Source organism: Narcine bancroftii, chromosome 3 (assembly GCF_036971445.1).
Source record: "Narcine bancroftii isolate sNarBan1 chromosome 3, sNarBan1.hap1, whole genome shotgun sequence".
In the NCBI taxonomy this organism is placed as follows: Eukaryota; Metazoa; Chordata; class Chondrichthyes; order Torpediniformes; family Narcinidae; genus Narcine; species Narcine bancroftii.
The window spans coordinates 322,675,369-322,695,461 of NC_091471.1; the positions used below are offsets into that span (position 1 = coordinate 322,675,369).

The 20,093-nt window shown below is 45.0% G+C and overlaps 1 protein-coding gene across 4 annotated transcripts in view; it reads left to right on the forward strand.

Annotated features, from left to right (window-relative positions):
• The window catches only part of acox1 (acyl-CoA oxidase 1, palmitoyl), an 80,825-nt gene that overhangs the window by 24,887 nt on the left and 35,845 nt on the right, over positions 1-20,093 (forward strand). For 2 of the 4 annotated variants that reach the window (XM_069928997.1, XM_069928998.1), the window contains exons 3-4: positions 1,839-1,999; positions 14,479-14,586. In XM_069928997.1, coding sequence (XP_069785098.1) covers positions 1,839-1,999; positions 14,479-14,586 — 269 coding nt within the window. The remainder of the gene's footprint in view (positions 1-1,838; positions 2,000-14,478; positions 14,587-20,093) is intronic. The other 2 variants (XM_069928999.1, XM_069929000.1) reach the window with 2 other exon arrangements.

The following is a 20,093-nucleotide window of genomic DNA, read 5'->3' on the forward strand; positions in this document are numbered from 1 at the left end:
ACCATGAAGTCGACTTTCTTTATTATTCCCTAGACACAGCATTGTATTCTTCAGCTCCCCAAACACCACCCAGCTAAACCCCTCTGACCTTCTCATTGGCTCACTGCCACACGGGTGATCCTGACACTCTCACCCACCTCCTCCTGCGTCTGAGATTCGTCACCCATATACTGATGCTTAATAGACCTGTTCATGCGCGCTATTACCCTCGCGCGTCACATCACTTACGCTATTGGCGGCGGCCGGCACGGCTCCTGACAAAGTAAGTATGCACCACGACATGCTCACACCAACCATCTGAGACACTCATATTCATGAAACAAAATATATTTATTTATGTATGTATTTGTATAGATGAAGTACTTGCCCTGCATATGTATTATTTGTCAGTATGTGAGTTATGACTGGTTGTGTGTTTTCCATGTTTTGCACCGAGGACCGGCGAACAGTTTCATTCGGTTGTACTCGTACCATCAGATGACAATAAACTTGACTTGACTATACCTTTTTGTTGCAAGCTATATATAACACTTTCACTATGAATAACCCGATGGAAGCCTGCAGCCAGCAACATCGTGATTAGTGATGAGCAGCAAGAATGGCACTTTCTGAGTGGGGCAGGGGGTGGGGGGAGTGATGGTCATTATTCAGTTTAATTGTGTTATTTTGCCTGATCAACTCTGCCAGAGTTGTTTTATATAATCCTTGCTCTGGTTCTCTGCAAGCCAGCAGTAAATAGAATCAGAATTTATTGTCATGAACATGTGTCATGAAATTCGTTGTTTTGCAGGAGGATCACAAATGCAAAAATTGCTATAAGTTGCATGTTTTAAAAATAAATAAATTAGTCCAAAAGAAGAGACAGAAATCTGATGGCAGAGGCAGAAGCCATTTTTGTGCCGTTGGGTGTTGGCCTTCATTGTTCCTGATGGTAGCCGTGAGAAGAAGGTATGATAAGAGGCACTGTTATTGTAGATTTCCATAATGGAGTGAAGATTAATGCCCACGATAGGGCTGGCCGAGTTCACAACTCGCTGTAGCCTCTTCCTGTCCAGTGCATGATGCAACCAGTCAGAATGCTCTCCACAATGCATCTGTAGAAATTTGCAAGAGTCTTTGGTGACACACTTCCACTTTCATTTGCTTAACATTGGGCAAACCAAAGCTGTAACTGGGAAACATTGTGGCGAGGATATGCCCCGAATATGTAGAATTCAAGTAAATATTAGTAAATAATACTTTAAATGATTGCTCCGGATAGGACAATGAGGACACAATGTGGTGGGCACTTGAATTCATCGAGACAGTCTCTGTTTGATTTCTGATTCTCCTTAATTTAATGCTTTTGCAATAAAAATTCAACCAGGATTGACAAAAATTGTTAGCTGCATCTAAGAGTTAACACACTTCCACTTTCATTTGCTTAACATTGGGGTAACTGGGAAACATTGTGGCTAGATATGCCCCAAATGTGTAGGATTCAAGTAAATATTAGTAAATAATACTTTAAATGATTGCTCCGGATAGGACAATGAGGACACAATGTGGTGGGGACTTGAATTCATCGAGACAGTCTCTGTTTCATTTCTGATTCTCCTTAATTTAATGCTTTTGCAATAAAAATTCAACCAGGATTGACAACAATTGTTAGCTGCATCTAAGAGTTAATCATATCACCAATGAAACTTAATGTGTGCTTCTGCCTGTTTCCTTTTTATTCTCAATCTTTTTTTTTCTCTCTTCCACCTGTTCCAACCCTGTCATTGTTCCCTCCTCCCACCTTTCACCCCACACCCTCCTCCCCCCCCCCCCCCATTCTTTTGCCTATATCTTCACAGGTATGTTCATCGTGGACGGCCAGAGCCTCTTGATCTCCATCTTGGCATGTTCCTACCCACCATCCTTAACCAGGCTACTCCTGAACAACAAGATCGCTTCTTCATACCAGCTTGGAACCTTCAAATCATTGGCACTTATGCACAGACTGAGATGGGCCATGGTATAGTGCACGCACTGTTTTCCATGAAGCAACCTAGAACTTTTAATTTGGGCCCGAAGTGTATGAAACTTCATTGGAGTTATGACATTGCTTAGTTTGTAGAGGAATGGATGGTTTAGCTGCATATCACTGGCTCTCATTTTGGGTCCTTTTAGAACATAGAATGCTGCAGCACAGTACAGGCCCTTTGGCTCTCAATGTTGTGCTGACCCATATATCCCTTCCTAAATAAAGGTACTAAACCCTCCCTATATTTCTTTCATCCATGTGTCTGTCTAAGTGTCTCTTAAATGTTCCCAATGTTTTAGCCTCCACCACCAATCCTGGCAAGGCATTCCAGGCCCCCACAAATCTCTGTGTTTAAAAAAAACTTACCACTGACGTCTCCCCTAAACTTCCCTTCCTTAACTTTGTGCTCATGTCCTCTGGTGTTTGCTGATCCTGCCCTGGGAAAAAGGTGCTGGCTGTCCATTTCTCAGAATCTTGTAGACCTCTGTCAAGTCCTCTCATCCTTCTATGCTCCAAAGGTAAAAGCCCCAACTCTGCTAACCTTGCTTCATAAGACTTGTTTCCCAATCCAGGCAACTTCCTGGTAAATCTCCTTTGCACCCTCTCCTTCCTGTAATGAAATGACCAGAACTAAACACAATACTCTGTGTGGTCTTACTAGAGATTTGAGGAGTTGCAACATGATCTCTCTAATCCTGAATTTAATCCCCCTATTAATGAATCCCAGCATTCCATTGGTCTTCTTAACTATCCTGTCAACCTGTGTGGTGACCTTGAGGTATGTAAGGATTTGGACCCCAAGGTCCCTCTGTTTCTCCACACTTTAAAGTAACTGACCATTAACCCTGCACTCGGCCTTCTGGTTTGTCCTTCCAAAATGCATCACCTCACACTTACCTGGATTGAAATCCCTCTGCCATTTTTCTGCCCAGCTCTGCATCTTGTCCATATCCTCTTCTAACCTTCTGCAACCTTCAACTCCATCCACAACTCCTCCAACCTTCATGTCATCCACAAACTTACTGACCCATCCTTCTTCCTCTTCATCCAGGTCATTTATAAAAATAAAGAGCAGGGGTCCCTATGTCCCCTCCACTTGTCACCAACTTCCAGGCAGAATACTCTCCTTCCACTACTACTCTTATTCTTCATACAAGCTAATTTTTCATCCACACATCCAAGATTCCACTTATCCAGTGCTTCATGATTTTCTGGATGAGTCTCTCGTGGGGAACCTTGTCAAATGCCTTGCTAAAATCCATGTCGACCACATCTACCACCTGACCCTCATCAGTTTCTTTTGTAACCTCCTCAAAAAACTCAATTAGACTTGTGAGGCATGTCCTTCCCTTTTCAAAGCCAATCCTATCTTTCCTATCTTTAAGAACACCCTCCATTAGCTTACACACCACTGATGTAAGACTCTGCAATTCCCAGGATTCTCCCTTTTGCCTTTTTTTAAACAAGGGTACAAGTTTGGTTATTTATATCCTTTTCCATAGCTATGTTGAAGCTGAGGGAGTTGTCACTCTCACAAAAATGCTCCCCCACCAAGAGGTCTGGCACCTGACCAGGTTCATTCCCCAGAACCAGATCCAGTGTGGCCTCTCCTCTCATCAGTCGTTCCACAAACTGTGTCAGGAATCCTTCTTGTACACACCTGACAAACTCAGCCCCATTTAACCCTTTTGCAGTCAGTAGATGCCAGTCAATATTAGGGAAGTTAAAATCACCCATGATTCCAACCCTGTATTTCTTGAACATTCCAAAATCTGCCTGCTTATCTGCTCCTTGCTGTCTCGAGGGATATTTGGGAACCGTTAGACAACTCCCAGCACAGTGATAGCTCCCTTCCTGTTTCTGACTTCCAACCACACCGACTTAGTGAACACTCCCTCTGCAGTGTCCTCTCATTTCTATGGCCCTGACCAGTAATGCTACTCCCCCCTCATTGCCTCCTCTTCTATTTTTAAAACACCTAAACTTGCATCAGCCAATCCTGTCCTTCTTCCAGCCAAGTTTCAGTAATGGCCACAACATCATAGTTCCACGTACTGATCCATGCTCTGTTCATCCCCTTTATTGCTAATGCTCCTAGTGTTGAAAGAGACACATTTCAGTCCCTCTAACTGGCTACCTTTATGTTTTATGCCCTGCCTGTCTTTCCTCACCAACATAGCATCATACTTTTGTCCTTCTTCCCTAATCTCTGCCTTCACATTCTGATTTTAACCCCCAACAGCTCTAGCAAACCTGCCTGCCAGGATATTGGTCCCCTCCAGTTCAGGTGCAGCCCATCAGATCTTCCCCAGAAGAGATCCCAATGATCCAGAAATCTGAACCCCCTGCCTCTTGCACAAACACTTCAGCCATGCATTCATCTGCCACAACTTTCTGTGCCTGCCCTCTCTGATATATGACACAGGCAGCAATCCTGTGATTACTTCCCTGAGTTCCTACTTTTTAACTTCCTTCCTAACTCCCTCTATTCCCTTTTCAGGACCACATCCCTATTCCTATCTTATGTCATTGGTCCCTATTGTAAATGTGTTGAATGTTTGTGCTGTGCACGTGTTGTGTGGAATACAAGCTTCCACCTTGTTAGACCCAGAGAGAAAAAACAGCTACTATTGTTTTCCCAAATCCAAAGAACAAACCCTTTTATTTACAATTAGAATACTATTTATAGTATTTACAATGCCCTTGGTCCCAAAGGAATTCCCACAAGCCATCTCACACATGTGACTGGATTAGTTGATTGATGGCTCAAGTCCTGAGAACTGGTAACACTCACTCCTGGCAACAGTGGGGTCGCTCTGTTTAGGGTGTCCTAGGCCCTCTCCTTTTGAGCTGGTTACTCATGAGTGAAGTCTGGGATCCACTTGGAAGGGCTTCACTGGTCTCCAAACTTTGAGACTTCCTTGTGGGTTTCAGTGATGTAGAGGGTATAGGCTCATTTTCGTGTGATTGGTGGTTCAATGGTTTTTGAAGTTCAAATGTGTCCAGCATGGCATCTAGCTGAGTTGTGCAGGTGTTTCAATGAGGTTGCATTCTGTTGGTCGCAACTGGTTGGCATGTCTGGTCCACCTTGTACATGGTGGAGAACATCTCCAATTTTTCTTAAGATTCTCCCCAGCTGCTGTACATCTGACTTATCTCTGTATTTCCACACCAACACATGTTGACCATCCTGAAACGCGCTTTCTTTGGATCCATGCTGGCGATTTTACTGTTGTTCCATCTCATAAGCTCTCGGTCCAGATTCTGGTCTCTGTGGGATATGACGTCAAACGGTGCTCGTATTTTCCTACTAAAGAGGTTTTCAGCAGCAGGCGAAGTGCCACCCGGAGTTCGAGGGTTTGGAGTGATCCTGTAATTTAACAAGAATTCTGAAGGATCTCCTCCTTTGGACCCTCCCCCTTGGCCTTGTTCAGAAGTCGTTTGAACGTTCTGCTTGACCATTGGACTGAGGATGATATGGAGGTGAGCGAATATGTGTGATGCTGTTTTGCTTGCGAAAAAACATCGAAGCCGGGGTGGCAGTGGATTGTGTCCCATTGTCTGAAACTAATGTTACAGGAGAACCAAAGCGATTGAATTCCATGATTGTAGCCGATGCATTTGGTCAGGCTACTTTGGTGATCTCAGGCATTTGGAGTATGCGCCCACTGTGATTAGATAGTACTCCCCATTAATTGTTCCCACATAGTCAATATGAAGATGATTCCATGGCTCGCTTGGATGAGGCCAAGATTGTAGAATAGTCCTAACAGGGACTGAAGCAGATGGGATACATGACTGTGTCAGTTTTTCAACCTGATCATCCATCAGGGCCAATAAACATAGCTTCGTGAAATTGCTTTCCCTCAATTTGTTCCAGGATGTCCACTGTGAAACTATTTGAGGATTGTAGATTGCAGATCTTTGGGAATCACAATCCTGCAAACAAAAGACGGGCATTAGAGATGTCGATGATTCCATTTGTGAACAAGTTTTTGGCCACCCTGGACGATGGTGATGCATTATCTCTTGTGGGAGGTCGTCTTCACTCGTTGCTTGTCTGACTCTGCTATGACCCGCAGTGAGTTAGTAACATCTTTGAATATCTGGTTGACCTCGACAGAGAATTCCACGACAAGAATATCTTGCAGCTCTGTTTCCTGCTCGCTAATGAGTCATGACAACTTGCCCGATACTTGTGGTCAGCGGGTATTTAATTTTGAAGTCATAACCGAGTAGTATGGTTGCCCATCTTTGCAGTCGGTTTGCCGTGTAAATTGGAATTCCTTTCTTTGAACCAAATCCTGATAGGAGAGGCTTGTGATCTGTCAGAAGAGTGATCCATAGAGCATTTTATGGAATTTCTTCGCTGCAAAAACGATTTTTCGAGCTTCTTTTTCAATTTGTCCATAGTTACACTCCGCAGTGGTTAGAGAGAGTGCTGTGTGTGCTCTGGCCATTTGATTCCCATCTGGGAACATGTGTGAAATGACTGTACCTGCCCCAGACTGTGATGCATCTGAAACTATAACAATCTCCAAGTTTGGATCATAATGTGTCAAAATAAGGTTTGTGTTTAACACTGTCTTAACTCGATTGAACAACTCTTTGACATTTTGATGTCCATTTCCATTTGCTACCCATGGTAAAGAGCTTGTTGAGTGGTTCACGGAGTTTATGCATCTCGGCAGAAATGTAGTGACTGATAAGACCCAGGGTCACATATGTGGGTGACAGTATTTTGTGGGTCCAGTGATTAAATGTGCATTTTTCTGGATGCACTTGAAAACCATAGCCTTTGATGCGGGACAGACGCATCAAGACGATCAAACAATTCTCGAGCGTCTGGTCCCATTACCAGGATGTCGTCTAGGTACACTGAAATTCCTGGAACATCGTCAGCATTGTGTCCATGATCTGTTGGAAGATAGCTGAATGATAGACATGTGTATCTGAACAGTCCACGGTGCATGTTAATGGTTATCAATTCCTTGGATTCGTCATCAAGCTCCACCTGTAGATATACCTCTGTTAAGTCGACCTTCGCAAAGCATTTGCCAGTATTCAACTTAGCAAAGAGATCATCAGGCAGTGGCTGTGGGTATTGATGAGTGTCCAATGCTGCATTCAGGCCAGTTGAGAAATCAGGACACAATCATATTGGAGCCATTTGATTTTTTTCACCATGATAGGTACAGCCCATGATGAGTCGTTGACCTGTTCAATTACTCCTTCATGTTGCAGCCGCTCCACTTCTTGCAGTGCTGCATATGGGACAGGACGTTTTGGCTTGTAGGTTGGTTTCACGTTTGGCAGAAGACAGAATTACACCTTTGTTTTAGGGCATTGTCCCAGGCCTTCGGAAGATAATGTTGCATGGCGTTGCTTTAGCTGTACTAGCAACTTTTGTGGGGTATTTGCCACTTGTGGGTATGTGCCACTTGCAACTTGTGGCTAATATTGCTGAGTGGCTGGTCCAGAAGGTTTAACCTTTTGATCCAGTTGAGACCCATGAGATGGAGGTGAGGACATTTTACTAGATAACATGTTCCATTTACTTCTGTGTTTAAGCTGACGGAACAGTCAACTGAACCTAACAACTCCAGGATGCCCCACCCCCCCGGAAGTGTTCCATGCCATGTTTTTGGTTGGAGTCATCTCCGGCTAGAGGCCAGTAATCGTAGTGCGATATGTGTCAATGTCCTTGTCCAATGCCTGTGCTTCAGCCAGAGCCTTATAGTCAACGCTAGATGTTGAGGTGTGTACTGCCTGTAATGTGGGACATGACAGGGCATCGGCCACCACGTTGGATTTTCCCGCAATATGCTGAATGTCAGTAGAAAATTCTAAAATATATGAAATGTCCCTCTGTTTCCTGGCTGATCATGGGTCAGAAGCCTTAGTGAAAGTGAAGGTGAGGGGCTTGTAGTCTGTAAAAATTTGGAACTTCCTACCCTTATGGAAGAATCTAAAATGTCTGATTGCCAGGTACAATGCCAGGAGTTCTCTATCAAAAGCACTATATTTCAGTTCAGGCGCACGCAAATGTCTACTGAAAAATGCAAGGGGTTGCCAGTGTCCACTCACCCAAAAGCATCCACTGTGGGGGCATCAGCTTTAGGGTGTATCAGGAGGGCAGCATTTGTTGCCTGGAATGCATCAGATGCCTCTTGGTTCCATGAAATCGTCTTCTTCGTAAGGTTTCATGGTGCGAGCTGCCCCTGGCAGGAATCTACGGTAAAAATTCACCATGCCAGCAAACTGTTGTGGGCTGGGGAATGCTTGTATGGCCTTTTTCTTGTCAGGTAGTGGTTTAGTCCCGTGGCAGTTGATCCTGTGACCTAAAAGGTCAATTGAGTTTTTGCCAAACTGGCATTTTGCTGGATTAATTGTCAGGCCAAACTCACTCAACCTGCGGCACAACTGTCTAATGTGAGGGGCGTGTTCGGCACGGTCACAGCTTGCAGCCAGAATGCCATCGAGGTAGATGAAAACAAACTTTAAATTCATGCCCACAGCATCCATAAGCCTTTGAAAGCTCTGTGTGATGTCTTTTAGGCCAAAGGGCATTCTGAGGAATTCAAGCAACCCAAATGGTGTAATAATGGCAGTCTTTGTGATATTCTCAGGGTGGACGGGGATCTGATGATAGCCACGGATTGTCAATTTTGGAAAATCTCTGTGCCCCCTGCAGGTTTGCGCAAAGTCCTGAATATGGGGGACGGGGTATCTATCCCGTGCGGTGGCTTCATTTAGCCGGTGGTAGTCCCCGCATGGTCTCCAACCTGCTGATGGCTTAGGGACTACGTGGATGGTTGGAGGCCCAGGAGCTGTAGGAACAGCGGACAATGCTGAGTTCCTCCATTTTAAAAAAATCCTCCTTGGCGAGGTTGATCTTTACTGGTCGGAGGTGGCATGCTGTGGCGTGAAGTGGGGGCCTTTTAGTGAAGATGTGATGCCTTATCCCGTGTTCGGCCTCAGTGGAGTTAAAGTGCAGCATCACAATGGAGGGGAACTTGGCTAGCATCGTGGTGAACTCATTGCTTGGACTTGCCACCAAGTGTAGGTGGGGAGCAGTCAATTTGGTGCCATCCAGTGCAAAGGTCTGAAAAGTATTTACGTGTATTAGCCGGTGGCTTTTGACATCAATTAGGAAGCAGTTGGCCCTCAGAAAGTCTGCCCTGAGGAGAGGTCGGCAGACATCTGCTAAATCAAATTGCCAAGTGAAGTGGAGTTTGCCAAAATGGAGGGGGATAGTACGGGTACGCAAGTCCATATTGAAGAGTTATTGGCAGCCAGTAACCTGCACCCTGCCTTCCAGTGGCGTGCGTCGGAGGTGGAGGGGGAGAAGGACGCTGACTTTGGCTCCAGAGTCAACCAGGAAGCATCTTCCTGACTGTATCCCGGACGTGGAGAAGGCTGTGTGTAGTCCAGCTGCTGCAGCCTCTAATAACGGTCGACGTTGGCATTTCCCGGGAATCCACAGGGTGGGTCTCAGCGCCCCATCACTGATGGTAGAAACAATACGGCTCACTGGGATTTGCAGGCTTGGAGGAAGACTTGCTGGTAGGCCAATGTTGACAAGAGACCACGTAATTTAACAAAACACAGGTTTCCTTATTTGCCGCCCAGAGCAAGTCAGCTCTGGCGGCTACCTTTCTGGGGTTCGTAAAGTCCTCTTCAGCTATGAGTAGTCTGATGTCCTCGGGTAACCTCTCCGGGAAAATTTGCTCAAATAGAGCACAAGGGGTATGGCAATTGTTCAAGGCAAGCATGCCGTCCATGTGTAGCAGACGTGCTGTACATTCGCATTGTGAAAGCCCGAAAGCTTGGGTTAGGATCTCCTTGATAGCCTGATACTTCCCTTGTTCCGGAGGTTTCTAGAGGAAGTCGGTAATGCGAGCTGCCGTGTCCTGCTTGAGGGCACTGACCACATGGTAGAAGCAGGTGTCATCGGCGATGATGTACTGTACGGTGAACAGCGCCTCAACTTGCTGGAATCACACCTGTGGCTGTGATGTCCATAAGCTGGGCAGCTTCAACGAAACCACATTGATTGCAGGCTGGTCCCTTATTGTTCAGGTCCACAATGCCAGTTGAACCAGTCGGGTCACCACGGTTGTGGCTGCTGTTACTGGAGAGGTTACACTCAAAGAAGAGACACACACTTGGGGAGTGAACTCAACACTGGTTTATTGTGCAGGCAGCTCTGCTTATAAATAGCTCAGGAGCTGACGTCATCATGCCACCTGACTAGTGGCATTACGATCCGCTTCCTGGGATTGGTTGTTTAGTGCTCTCTGGGGAGCAGCCAATCAGTGAGCCCCTCTCATCCCTGGGTGTGGCTGCTTCCCTAGCTCCACCCAATTGGCTGCCATTGTCCAGCTCATCGGAAGGGGGCACTGCAGCCACATGCTGCTGAGTTGGGTGCCGACTTCGAAGAACGTAGCCCATCTCGGTTGGTTCTTTAGGTCGTGGGCTTCCGGTGTCGGGTCATCGCTTTGGGCATGATGTGTTTGGCGACCTGTTACATGACTGACATTGTCACCTCATGGCCAGAATGTTGTAAAGGTGCTGAATGTTTGTGCTGTGCACACGTTATGTGGAATACAAGCCTCCACCTCATTAGACCCAGAGAGAAACAACAGACACCAGTGTTTTCCCAAATCCAGAGAGCAAACCCTTTTACTTACAATTAGAGAACTATATAGTATTCACAATGTCCTTGATCCCAAGGGAAATCCCGCAAACCATCTCATGTGACTGGATCAGTTGATTGATGGCTCAAGTCCCGAGAATCGGTAAGACCCACTCCTGGCGACGGTGGGGTTGCTCTATTTGGGCATCTTAGCAGTCCTCACGTGGATCACGACATCCGGCTGCTCACCCTCCCCCACCCCCTCCCAAGAATACTGTGAACTCGATCAGAGATGTCCCTGACTCTGACACCTGTGAGGCATCATACCATCTGGTATGTTATCCTCTGGAGTTGTTAACCATGTTAAGGGCAGGCTTCCTTAGTCTTTTGCCATCTCTGCATATGAACAATTTGAACTGAAACTCTAGCCCATATGATTTGCTGTCAGTTCTTGATCTTACAGTGTGCAGATTGCTTCCCTCTCTTAACATTGCCTTCAATTGATATGTTGCGTGGAGAGCTCCACAGTGGTTTTTCATGCTCACCTTGTGCAAGTGACTCATTAATGCAGTTGGCAATTGCCTTTATGGGTTGAGGCCATTATTTGATTGCCACCTTTAAGGAAGAAAAATACTTGAAATGACATAATCTTACTTCCCTTTCCTACATCCTACAAGTAGGGAATAATCAGTTTTATTCACATAAGCTGTTATCAGTGACACACACTTTCCTATAATTTTAAAGGGAAATGTTGATATGTTTGCCCTCAGTAACTAGAGTTGGGGAAACTGTTCTGCATTTGGCAGTTCCTGAAACTTCTTCAAGAGCTGATCTTTCTGCTTTAACCCATCTCTGTCTTCCACGTGAGGCAATGCACTGTATTTACTCCCTCCATGTAATGATATGATCGACCTTGTCACATCATATTCTACAGATATTTTCTACAAACCTACCAATTCCCAGTTACCTCGGCAACAGCTCCACACCCAGTCCCCTCCAAGAATACCTTTCCTTTCTCTCAATTCCTCTGCCTCCATTGCATCTGCTCTCAGAAGGAGGTCTTCCATGCCAGAACACGAGATGTCTTTCTCCAAAAAAAAATGTGGCTTTCCCACTACTGCCACAAGCTCAGCCCTTACCGACATCTTCATTTCCCACTCATCTAGCATGGACCCCTCTGCTCCTAGATGCAACAAGTACAAAATTCTCCTAGTATTCCCCTACCACCCACTAACTTATTCAACATATTATTCTCTGCAATTGCTGCCATCTACGATGGGATCCCACCAACAGACACACATTCCCCTTTTCCCAGCTGCTCTGCTTTACACAAGGAGTGCTCCCTCTGGGACTCACTCGCCTACTTCTTCTTCACACTAATTGCTCTCTTGGTACCTCCCCCTGTGACCACAAGATGTGCTACACTTGTGCCAACACTTCCTCCCTCACCACCATTTGGGGCCCTAAACAATAATTAACCGAATTTGCCAGGGTCATCTACTGCATCTGGTGCTCCCATTGTGGCCTCTATATCGGAGAGACTGGACGCACACTGGGAGATTGTGTCATTGACCACCTTCGCTCCGTCTGTTGCAATAACAGGGACATCCCGGTGGCCAACAATTTCATTTCCCCACTGCATTCTCACACTGACAAGTTAATCCATGGCCTCATACACTGCCAAACTGAGGCTCCCAACAAATTGGAGGAACAGCACTGGGCACTCCCCATCCAGACTCCATCAAGTAAAAACACAATGCTGAAGAAACTCAGTTGGTCAAACAGTAACTAATGTTTCGGCCTTGACCCTTTCAGTACTCACTTTGACCTGAGTTTCTCCATTATTGTGTTTTTACTTCAATCACCATTTCTGCAGACTTTTGTGTTTTGCTCCTCGCATTAATATCAACCTCTCCATTTTCACTCTCCTTATCCATTTGTCTGTTTCTCCACTCCCATCCCCTTCTCCTTCCTCTTCATGCAGAGAGTTCTCCTATCACCAACTTTTTATCTCTTCTACCCTCCCACCTATATCCACCTATGATCTTTGCTGATAGCATGTGCTACCCCCTGCTCCTTCCCCTCTCTCCCCCACACTTTTTTTATTTGGGCATGCGCCTGCTTTTTGCAGAAATCTTGACAAAGAGCTCAGGCCTGAAATGTTAGTCACCTATTACTTGGGTCCTGCTGAGTTTCTCCAGCACGTTTTCTTCAATCAAAACATCTGCAGACATTCCTGTTTAACTCCATTTTTTTTAGTTGGCTTTGATTCATTAGTTTATGGAAATCCCATATCCCTTAAGTTATTAATACTGAATGCACCAAAATCACAGTTCAGTTGTAATTTGTTCCTCACCAGGTAACTGAGCAGTTCAGTGTTGTGGACTGACAGCGAGGGATTTGTGTCCCAGTGCATTTACATTGAAGCTGTCAGGTGCTTTAGGTTTGACTCAGAGTGTTGCCAGTATGTTTCCTCACTGTCTACAGCTCAAACTGCACAGTCTTTATCCATGCAGACTTGCATGGCAAACGGTACTGACTTGTAATTCTCTGCATCTTGAGATGGAATAAGCACAGCCTCGATAATGAGCACGTCACTGGGTATGTCATGGTTTGTGCCCAGGAGTCTACACAGAAAGGAAAGGTGCCCTGCAGAGAAGTGTGGATTGTGTAAATGGGAGGGAGGGGGGGTGTAAATGGTGGAGATGGGAGCTAGACCCAGGAAAAGTGTAACAGGGTGACAAACAGTTAAAAGGAAATAAAAACAGAAAATATGGGAAACCGCATGTCAGGCAACATCTGTGGGGAGGGGAGAGAGAGCAGTTTAAGGTTTCAATAAAACCACAAAATGCTGGAGAAACTCAGCAGGTCCTTTATGTAGCAAAGATAAAAATAAGTAACCAATGTTTTGGGGTTGAGCCCTTCATCAAGATATGGAAAAATGTTGATAGGTGTCCGAACGAAAAGATGGGTGGGGGGGAGGTAGTTTCTCCAGAATTTCGTGTGTTTACTTCAACCACGGTGTCTAGAGATTTTCAAGATGTACTTCAGATTAAGGTTTCAGATTTGTCAGGACTATTGCACTTTATTTCTGATTTCCAGCCTCTGCACTTTAAAAAATATATATTTTGAAGAAACATGGTAAAATTTCCTCTTTGCTTCAGACCATGTGAAATCTTTCTTGGATTGGCTTTATTTAATCTTTGAGAGGAGCTTTCAGGATATTTGACCATATTTTGCCAGGGAACATCCCATGGAAGAAACCAATTCTTAATTTTGTTCAAATTATTTGATGATGTCTGTTTTCCCCTCACCATTCATTGACTCATTCCCTTTAATGTAACTGGAGGTATGGTGGACAATGGCCTCTTTCAGTGGAAGAAAGTCCATGGACATTTTTTAAACAATTGCCTTTCCCTGGCCTGCGAAGATGTACGACTCGCACATCTGACCGTTCAGGTTGCCGGGTAATGGTAGAGCTGACTACATTGAGAGATCCGACCAACTCAGATGCCTGAATCTCTTTCCAATTCCCATGGTGAACCAGCATCTTGTTTGGTGCACGTCCCATTAAACCAGTAGTTAATTTCCATTTCTGTAGGTGGCAAGCGGTGATCTGCTAACCACATCTGCTTTCCTGATGTCTTGCCCTCATCAGTACCTGGTTTGCATGACCTTCACTTTCTATACAGTCAAACTTGAATGTTCCTGTGAGGCTATCCAGCCAGATGCTGTCTGCTTAGAGCAGGACCACCCCACCCTCCAGTAGCAAGAGTGCTTCTTTGTTTAAATGAGGGGGTTCCTGTCAGTTTTAGTTCTCTGTCACTTTCAGGCTCGTTCATCCGTGGTTTGGAGACAACAGCAACTTATGACCCTTCAACCCAGGAGTTTGTGCTGAACAGCCCAACTGTGACTTCAATCAAATGGTGGCCTGGTGGATGTAAGTGTACCCAGTTATTTTTTTGGAGGAGGTGCGGGCTTCTTTTTTCTTTTTACAACATTTTTTAATAAACATTTATTTTTGGCATCTCGGTATCATTGGCGAAGCTAGCATTTATTGCTCATTCCCATCTGTCCTGAACTTGACATGCTGCAGTCCTTCTGCAAGAGATGCTTTGGAGGGGGACTTACAGCATTGATGAAGCATAGGTGCCATATTTCCAAGTCAGGAAGGCATATCACTTGGAAAGCAATCTGGACACTCCCCAACCAGACAACATTAACATCAATACTGGAGAAACTCAGCAGGTCAAACAGTGTACTTTATATCGCAAAGATAAAGATACATAACTAACGTTTCAGGTTGCAGGTGGTGGTGGGATTTGAGTTTACTGACATACACATGCATCAAAATGTGCTGACCGGCTGCATCACCGTCTGGTATGGGGACACCAATACCCATGAGCATAAAACCTTCCAAAGGTTAGTAGACACAGCCCAGGACATCACAGGCAAAACACTTCGCACTATTGAGAACATCTGCAGGGAACGCTGCTATCAGAGGCCAGCAGCAACCATCAAGGATCCACAACATCCAGCACATGCTCTGTTCTTGTTGCTGCCATCAGAAAAGTCTAGGTGGCACAAGACTCACTCCACCAGGTTCATGGACAGCTGCTCCCCCTCCACCATCAGACTCCTCAACAACAAACTCCATCAGGGACTCATTTAAGGAATCTTACTTGTGCACTTTATTGATTTTTTAAAATTCTCTCTGTATGGCATAGTCAGTTTGTTTACATTCATTATCTGTTTAGAGTTCTTTGTTAACGTGTATGTTGTGTAGTTTTCTCATAGAAACATAGAAGATAGGAGCAGGAGTAGGTCATTCGACCCTTCGAGCCTGCTCCGCCATTCAACGAGATCATGGCTGATCTTAAAGTTCAGTACCCCGTCCCTGCCTTCTCTCCGTAACCTTTAATACCCTTATACTGAAGAAATATATCTAATTCCCTCTTAAATATATTTAATGAACCTGCTTCTACTGCCCTCTGTGGCAATGAATTCCACAGATTCACCTCCCTCTGGGTAAAAAAATTCCTCCTCATCTCGGTCCTAAATGGTTTGCCTATTATCCTCAAACCATGGCCCCGGGTTCTGGATTTTCCCATCATTGGAAACATCCCATCTGCATCCATTCTGTCCAGTACTGCCAGAATTTTATATGTCTCTATGAGATCTCCTCTCAATCTTTTAAACTCCAGTGAGTACAATCCCAATTTGCACAATCTTTCCTCATAAGTCATTCCTGCCATTCCAGGTATCAGCCTGGTGAATCGCCTGTGCACTCCCACCATTGCAAGAACATCCTTAGATAAGGTGACCAAAACTGCACACAATACTCCAGGTGTAGTCTCACCAAGGCCCTGTACACCTGCAGTAAGGTATCCTTGTTCCTATACTCAAATCTTCTTGATATGAAGGCCACATACCATTTGCCTTTTTAACCGCCTGCTGTACCTGCTTGCTCGCCTTCAGAGTCTACAAGTACCCCATGGTCTCTCTATACTTCCCCATCTCTTAATCTATTGCCATTCAAATAGTAATCTGCCCTCCGGTTTGTATTACCAAAGTGGATAACCTCACATTTATCGACATTGTAGTGCATTTGCCATGTATCTGACCAGTCCCTCAATTTATCCAAATCACACTGGAGCTTCCTGACCCCCTCTTCCATGCACACAACTCCTCCTAGCTTAGTGTCATCTGCAAATTTGGAGATATTACATCCAATCCCCTCATCCAGATCATTAATGTAAATTGTGAACAGCTGGGGTCCCAGTACAGATCCCTGTGGCACCCCACTGTTCACCGCCTGCCACTCAGAAAATGAGCCATTTATCCCAACTCTCTGTCTTCTACCTGCCAGCCAGTTCTCAATCCACATCAATACTTTGCCCCCAATCCCATGAGCCTTGATTTTGGAAGCCAGTCGTTTATGCGGGACCTTATCGAAGGCCTTTTGGAAGTCCAGGTTCACCACATCCACTGGCTCTCCCCCATCTATTTTACCTGTCACCATCTCAAAGAATTCCAATAGATTTGTCAAGCACGATATACCTTTTGTAAATCCATGTTGACTCCGTCCGATCCCTTCTCTGCTATTACATCCTACATATGCTGCGCTATTACATCCTTAATAATGGATTCCATCATTTTGCCCACTACTGATGTAAGGCTCACCGGCCTATAATTCCCCACTTTTTCTTAACCCCCCTTTTTAAATAGTGGGGTAACATTAGCTACCCTCCAATCCATGGGTACTGATCCTGAATCTATTGAGTTCTGGAAAATAATTCTTAAAGCATCTGATATCTGAATGACCACTTCCTTAAGTACCCTAGGATGTAGGTTATCAGGCCCTTGGGATTCAATCCCATCAATTTCCCCAAGCCCATGTCCTTAGAGATACTGATTTCTTTCAGTTCCTCCCTTGCATTAGTCTCTGTTTCCCAGCATCCTTGGGAGGATATTTGTATCCTCTCTTGTAAAAACAGAACTAAAGTAAGAATTTAATTGGTCTGTCATTTCCTTATTCAGAAAATGAGCCATTTATCCCAACTCTCTGTCTTCTACCTGCCAGCCAGTTCTCAATCCACATCAATACTTTGCCCCCAATCCCATGAGCCTTGATTTTGGAAGCCAGTCGTTTATGCGGGACCCTGATTCCCCTGATTCCCCTAAGCATTCCCCTGATTCCGACTGCAAGGGACCTACTCTGGATTTCACCAATCTTTTCCTCTTGACATATTTATAAAAGCTTTTGCAGTTGGTTTTTATATTTGCCGCAAGCTTACTTTCGTAATTTATTTTTGCTCTCTTGATTAATCCCTTTGTCCTCCTTTGGTGCATCTTGAACTGCTCCCAGTCTTCGGTTGTGGTACTTTTTATGGCCAATTGATATGCTCTCTCTTTGGACCTAATGCTGTCTCTAATTTCCCTTGTTATCCACGGTTGAATCACCTGTTTTGGTTTATTTTTATGCCAAACCGGTATAAACGATTTTTGCAATTTCTCCATTAGATCTGTGAATGCTTTCCATTGTCTTACCACAGTCAACTCCTCCATAAACACCACCCAATCAATCTTACTCAACTCCCGTCTCATACCATCATAATTCCCTTTATTTGAATTCAGGACCTTAGTCTCAGTTTTAATTTCATCACTCTCCATGTCGAGTGAGAATTCGATCATATTGTGATCGCTCCTACCCAAAGGGCCTCGTACAACAAGATTGTTGATTAGCCCCTTATCATTGCATAATACCCAATCTAAAATAGCCTGCTCCCGTACTATCAATAAGTGGTAATTCTGCCTCACCCTCAGAAAAAGGAATTTCAAGGTTGTATGTGATGTCATGTATGTATCTGATAATAAACCTGAAATCTGAAAATTCACACTTGCTGTAGCCACACACCAACTACAATCGTATGAATTAAATTACTGTACCAAAGTATGCCAAGACTAAAAAAAAGCTAAATATAAAAGGATAGATAAATATTCACAGTCGAAATTAATGCAAAAAAAGTGACATTTCGGTTGTGCAGATAAATCTTTTGGCGGTCAGTGGATAGGATCTTCTCACTGAGGCAGCTCCAAGAGAAATGTGTTGAGCAGCAGAGAAATCTCCATGTCACATTTGTTGATCTAACCAAAGCATTTGACACTGTTGGTAGAGATGGCCTGTAGAAGCTCTTACCAACATTTGGTTGCTCCCTCATGTCTAACCAACATCATCCGCCAGTTCACAAAGGTATGGAAGGCCGCATCAATGTGTGTGGTGAGTCGTCGGACCCATTTCCCATCAGCAGCGATGTAAAACAAGTTTGTGTTTTGGCTCCTACTCTGTTTGCACTATTCTCGCTGCTCTTCAAGATGCCACATCAGACCTGAAGTTAGAGGTCTTCCTACAAGCAAGGGCTCATGGCAGGCTCCTCAACCTCGCAAGACTTAGAGTAAAACCAAAAGTCAGGACATTTTCGCACAAGAGCTACAGTTTGCTGATGACTGCACTGGTTGCCCACTCTCTCAAAGGCTGACAGGAGATCACCAGTCACTTTGCCAGTGCTGCAATCAGCCTGACAAAGACAGAATTTTTGTACCCACCAGCCCCTGGCTCAAGCTATAAAGAACCAACTGTCCTCATTCATGACACTCGTCTCAATGCTGTCAACAACTTTTGCTACCTGGGCAGCACAATAACATGCTCAGCTCCTCTAGATGTAGAGATTGAATCAAGAACCAGAAAGGCCTGTTTTGTCTTTGAGCAACTGAAAGACTGGGTTGGGTCACAGAACATCAGGTTGGCCACCAAGCGCAAGGTGTACAGGGCCGTATACTATCAGCCTTGCTCTATGGATGTGAGATGTGGTGCCCATATTGTCAGCTTGACACCTATGTTCTCTGACGAAGGTCACCTGATGAGACAGGGTCTCCAATTTAGAGGTCCTTTCTCGAGCCGGAAGGCCAACAGTTTCAACCTTGGTGATGTCATCCCAACTGCACTGGGCCAGACAATGTCAGAATGCCTGATGGAAGGGCATCTTGTATGGCCAACTCTCCAGTGGGACTCGAAAATGAGGTACAAGGATGTTCTCTGCAGGAGCTTTACGAAAGCTGACATTGCCCCTCAACATGGGAGGATCTGACTCAAGATCACTCACCGTGGAGGGATGCCACCAGAAAAAGGGTGGACGCTGCTGAAAAAGAGGTGACAGAGGGAAGGCACAGGAAGCACCACAGCAGAGCTTCTGCCCCTGTTGCCCCTCCAGGCTTCACCTGCTTAGTGTGTGGCAAGCAGGGCCTGTCAAGGATCATCCCCTTCAGGACACACTGACTGAAAGGAACCATCATCGTCCTACAGGATGAAGATTCAGAGAAAGAGATGCTTAGGGAAAGACAAGTTTTCAAGAGCCGGATAAAAACGAGACCTCTGTACCTTCTGGCTGAATGTAGCAGTAAGAAGAGACTATGAACAGGATGGGAGGGTCCTGTATGATGTTGTCTCTCTTCTGAGGCTCTTCAAAGCATTGCTTACGATGGTTCCCTGGTGGACTTGGTTAGGTGTTCTCTGGTCTCTGCTGTGCTTGTCCTTGATGGTAGAGTAGCCTGGGTGAGTAACTAAAATACATCTTGTCCATGATACTGCAGTCTCTGATCACGGGAGATGGAGAAAGTGACTGGCAACTGGATGTCAAACAAGGATGCTTATTTAGGGCATTCATCAAAGGATTGGAAAGTAGGTCCTGATTCATGTCTATCAGTGCTCCCGCGTTGTTGGTGGAAAAGCCTTGGGAGGTGACCATTAACCTCCCCTTGCCGCTAAGCTTGGTCTATTTGAGTTTCTGATCAAGGGTGACCCCAGGATATCGATGGTGGGAGACTTGGAGGTGGTAGTGCTTTTGAAGGTCAAGACTTAGATTCTGTTCATTGTCTGTCACCCTTGTG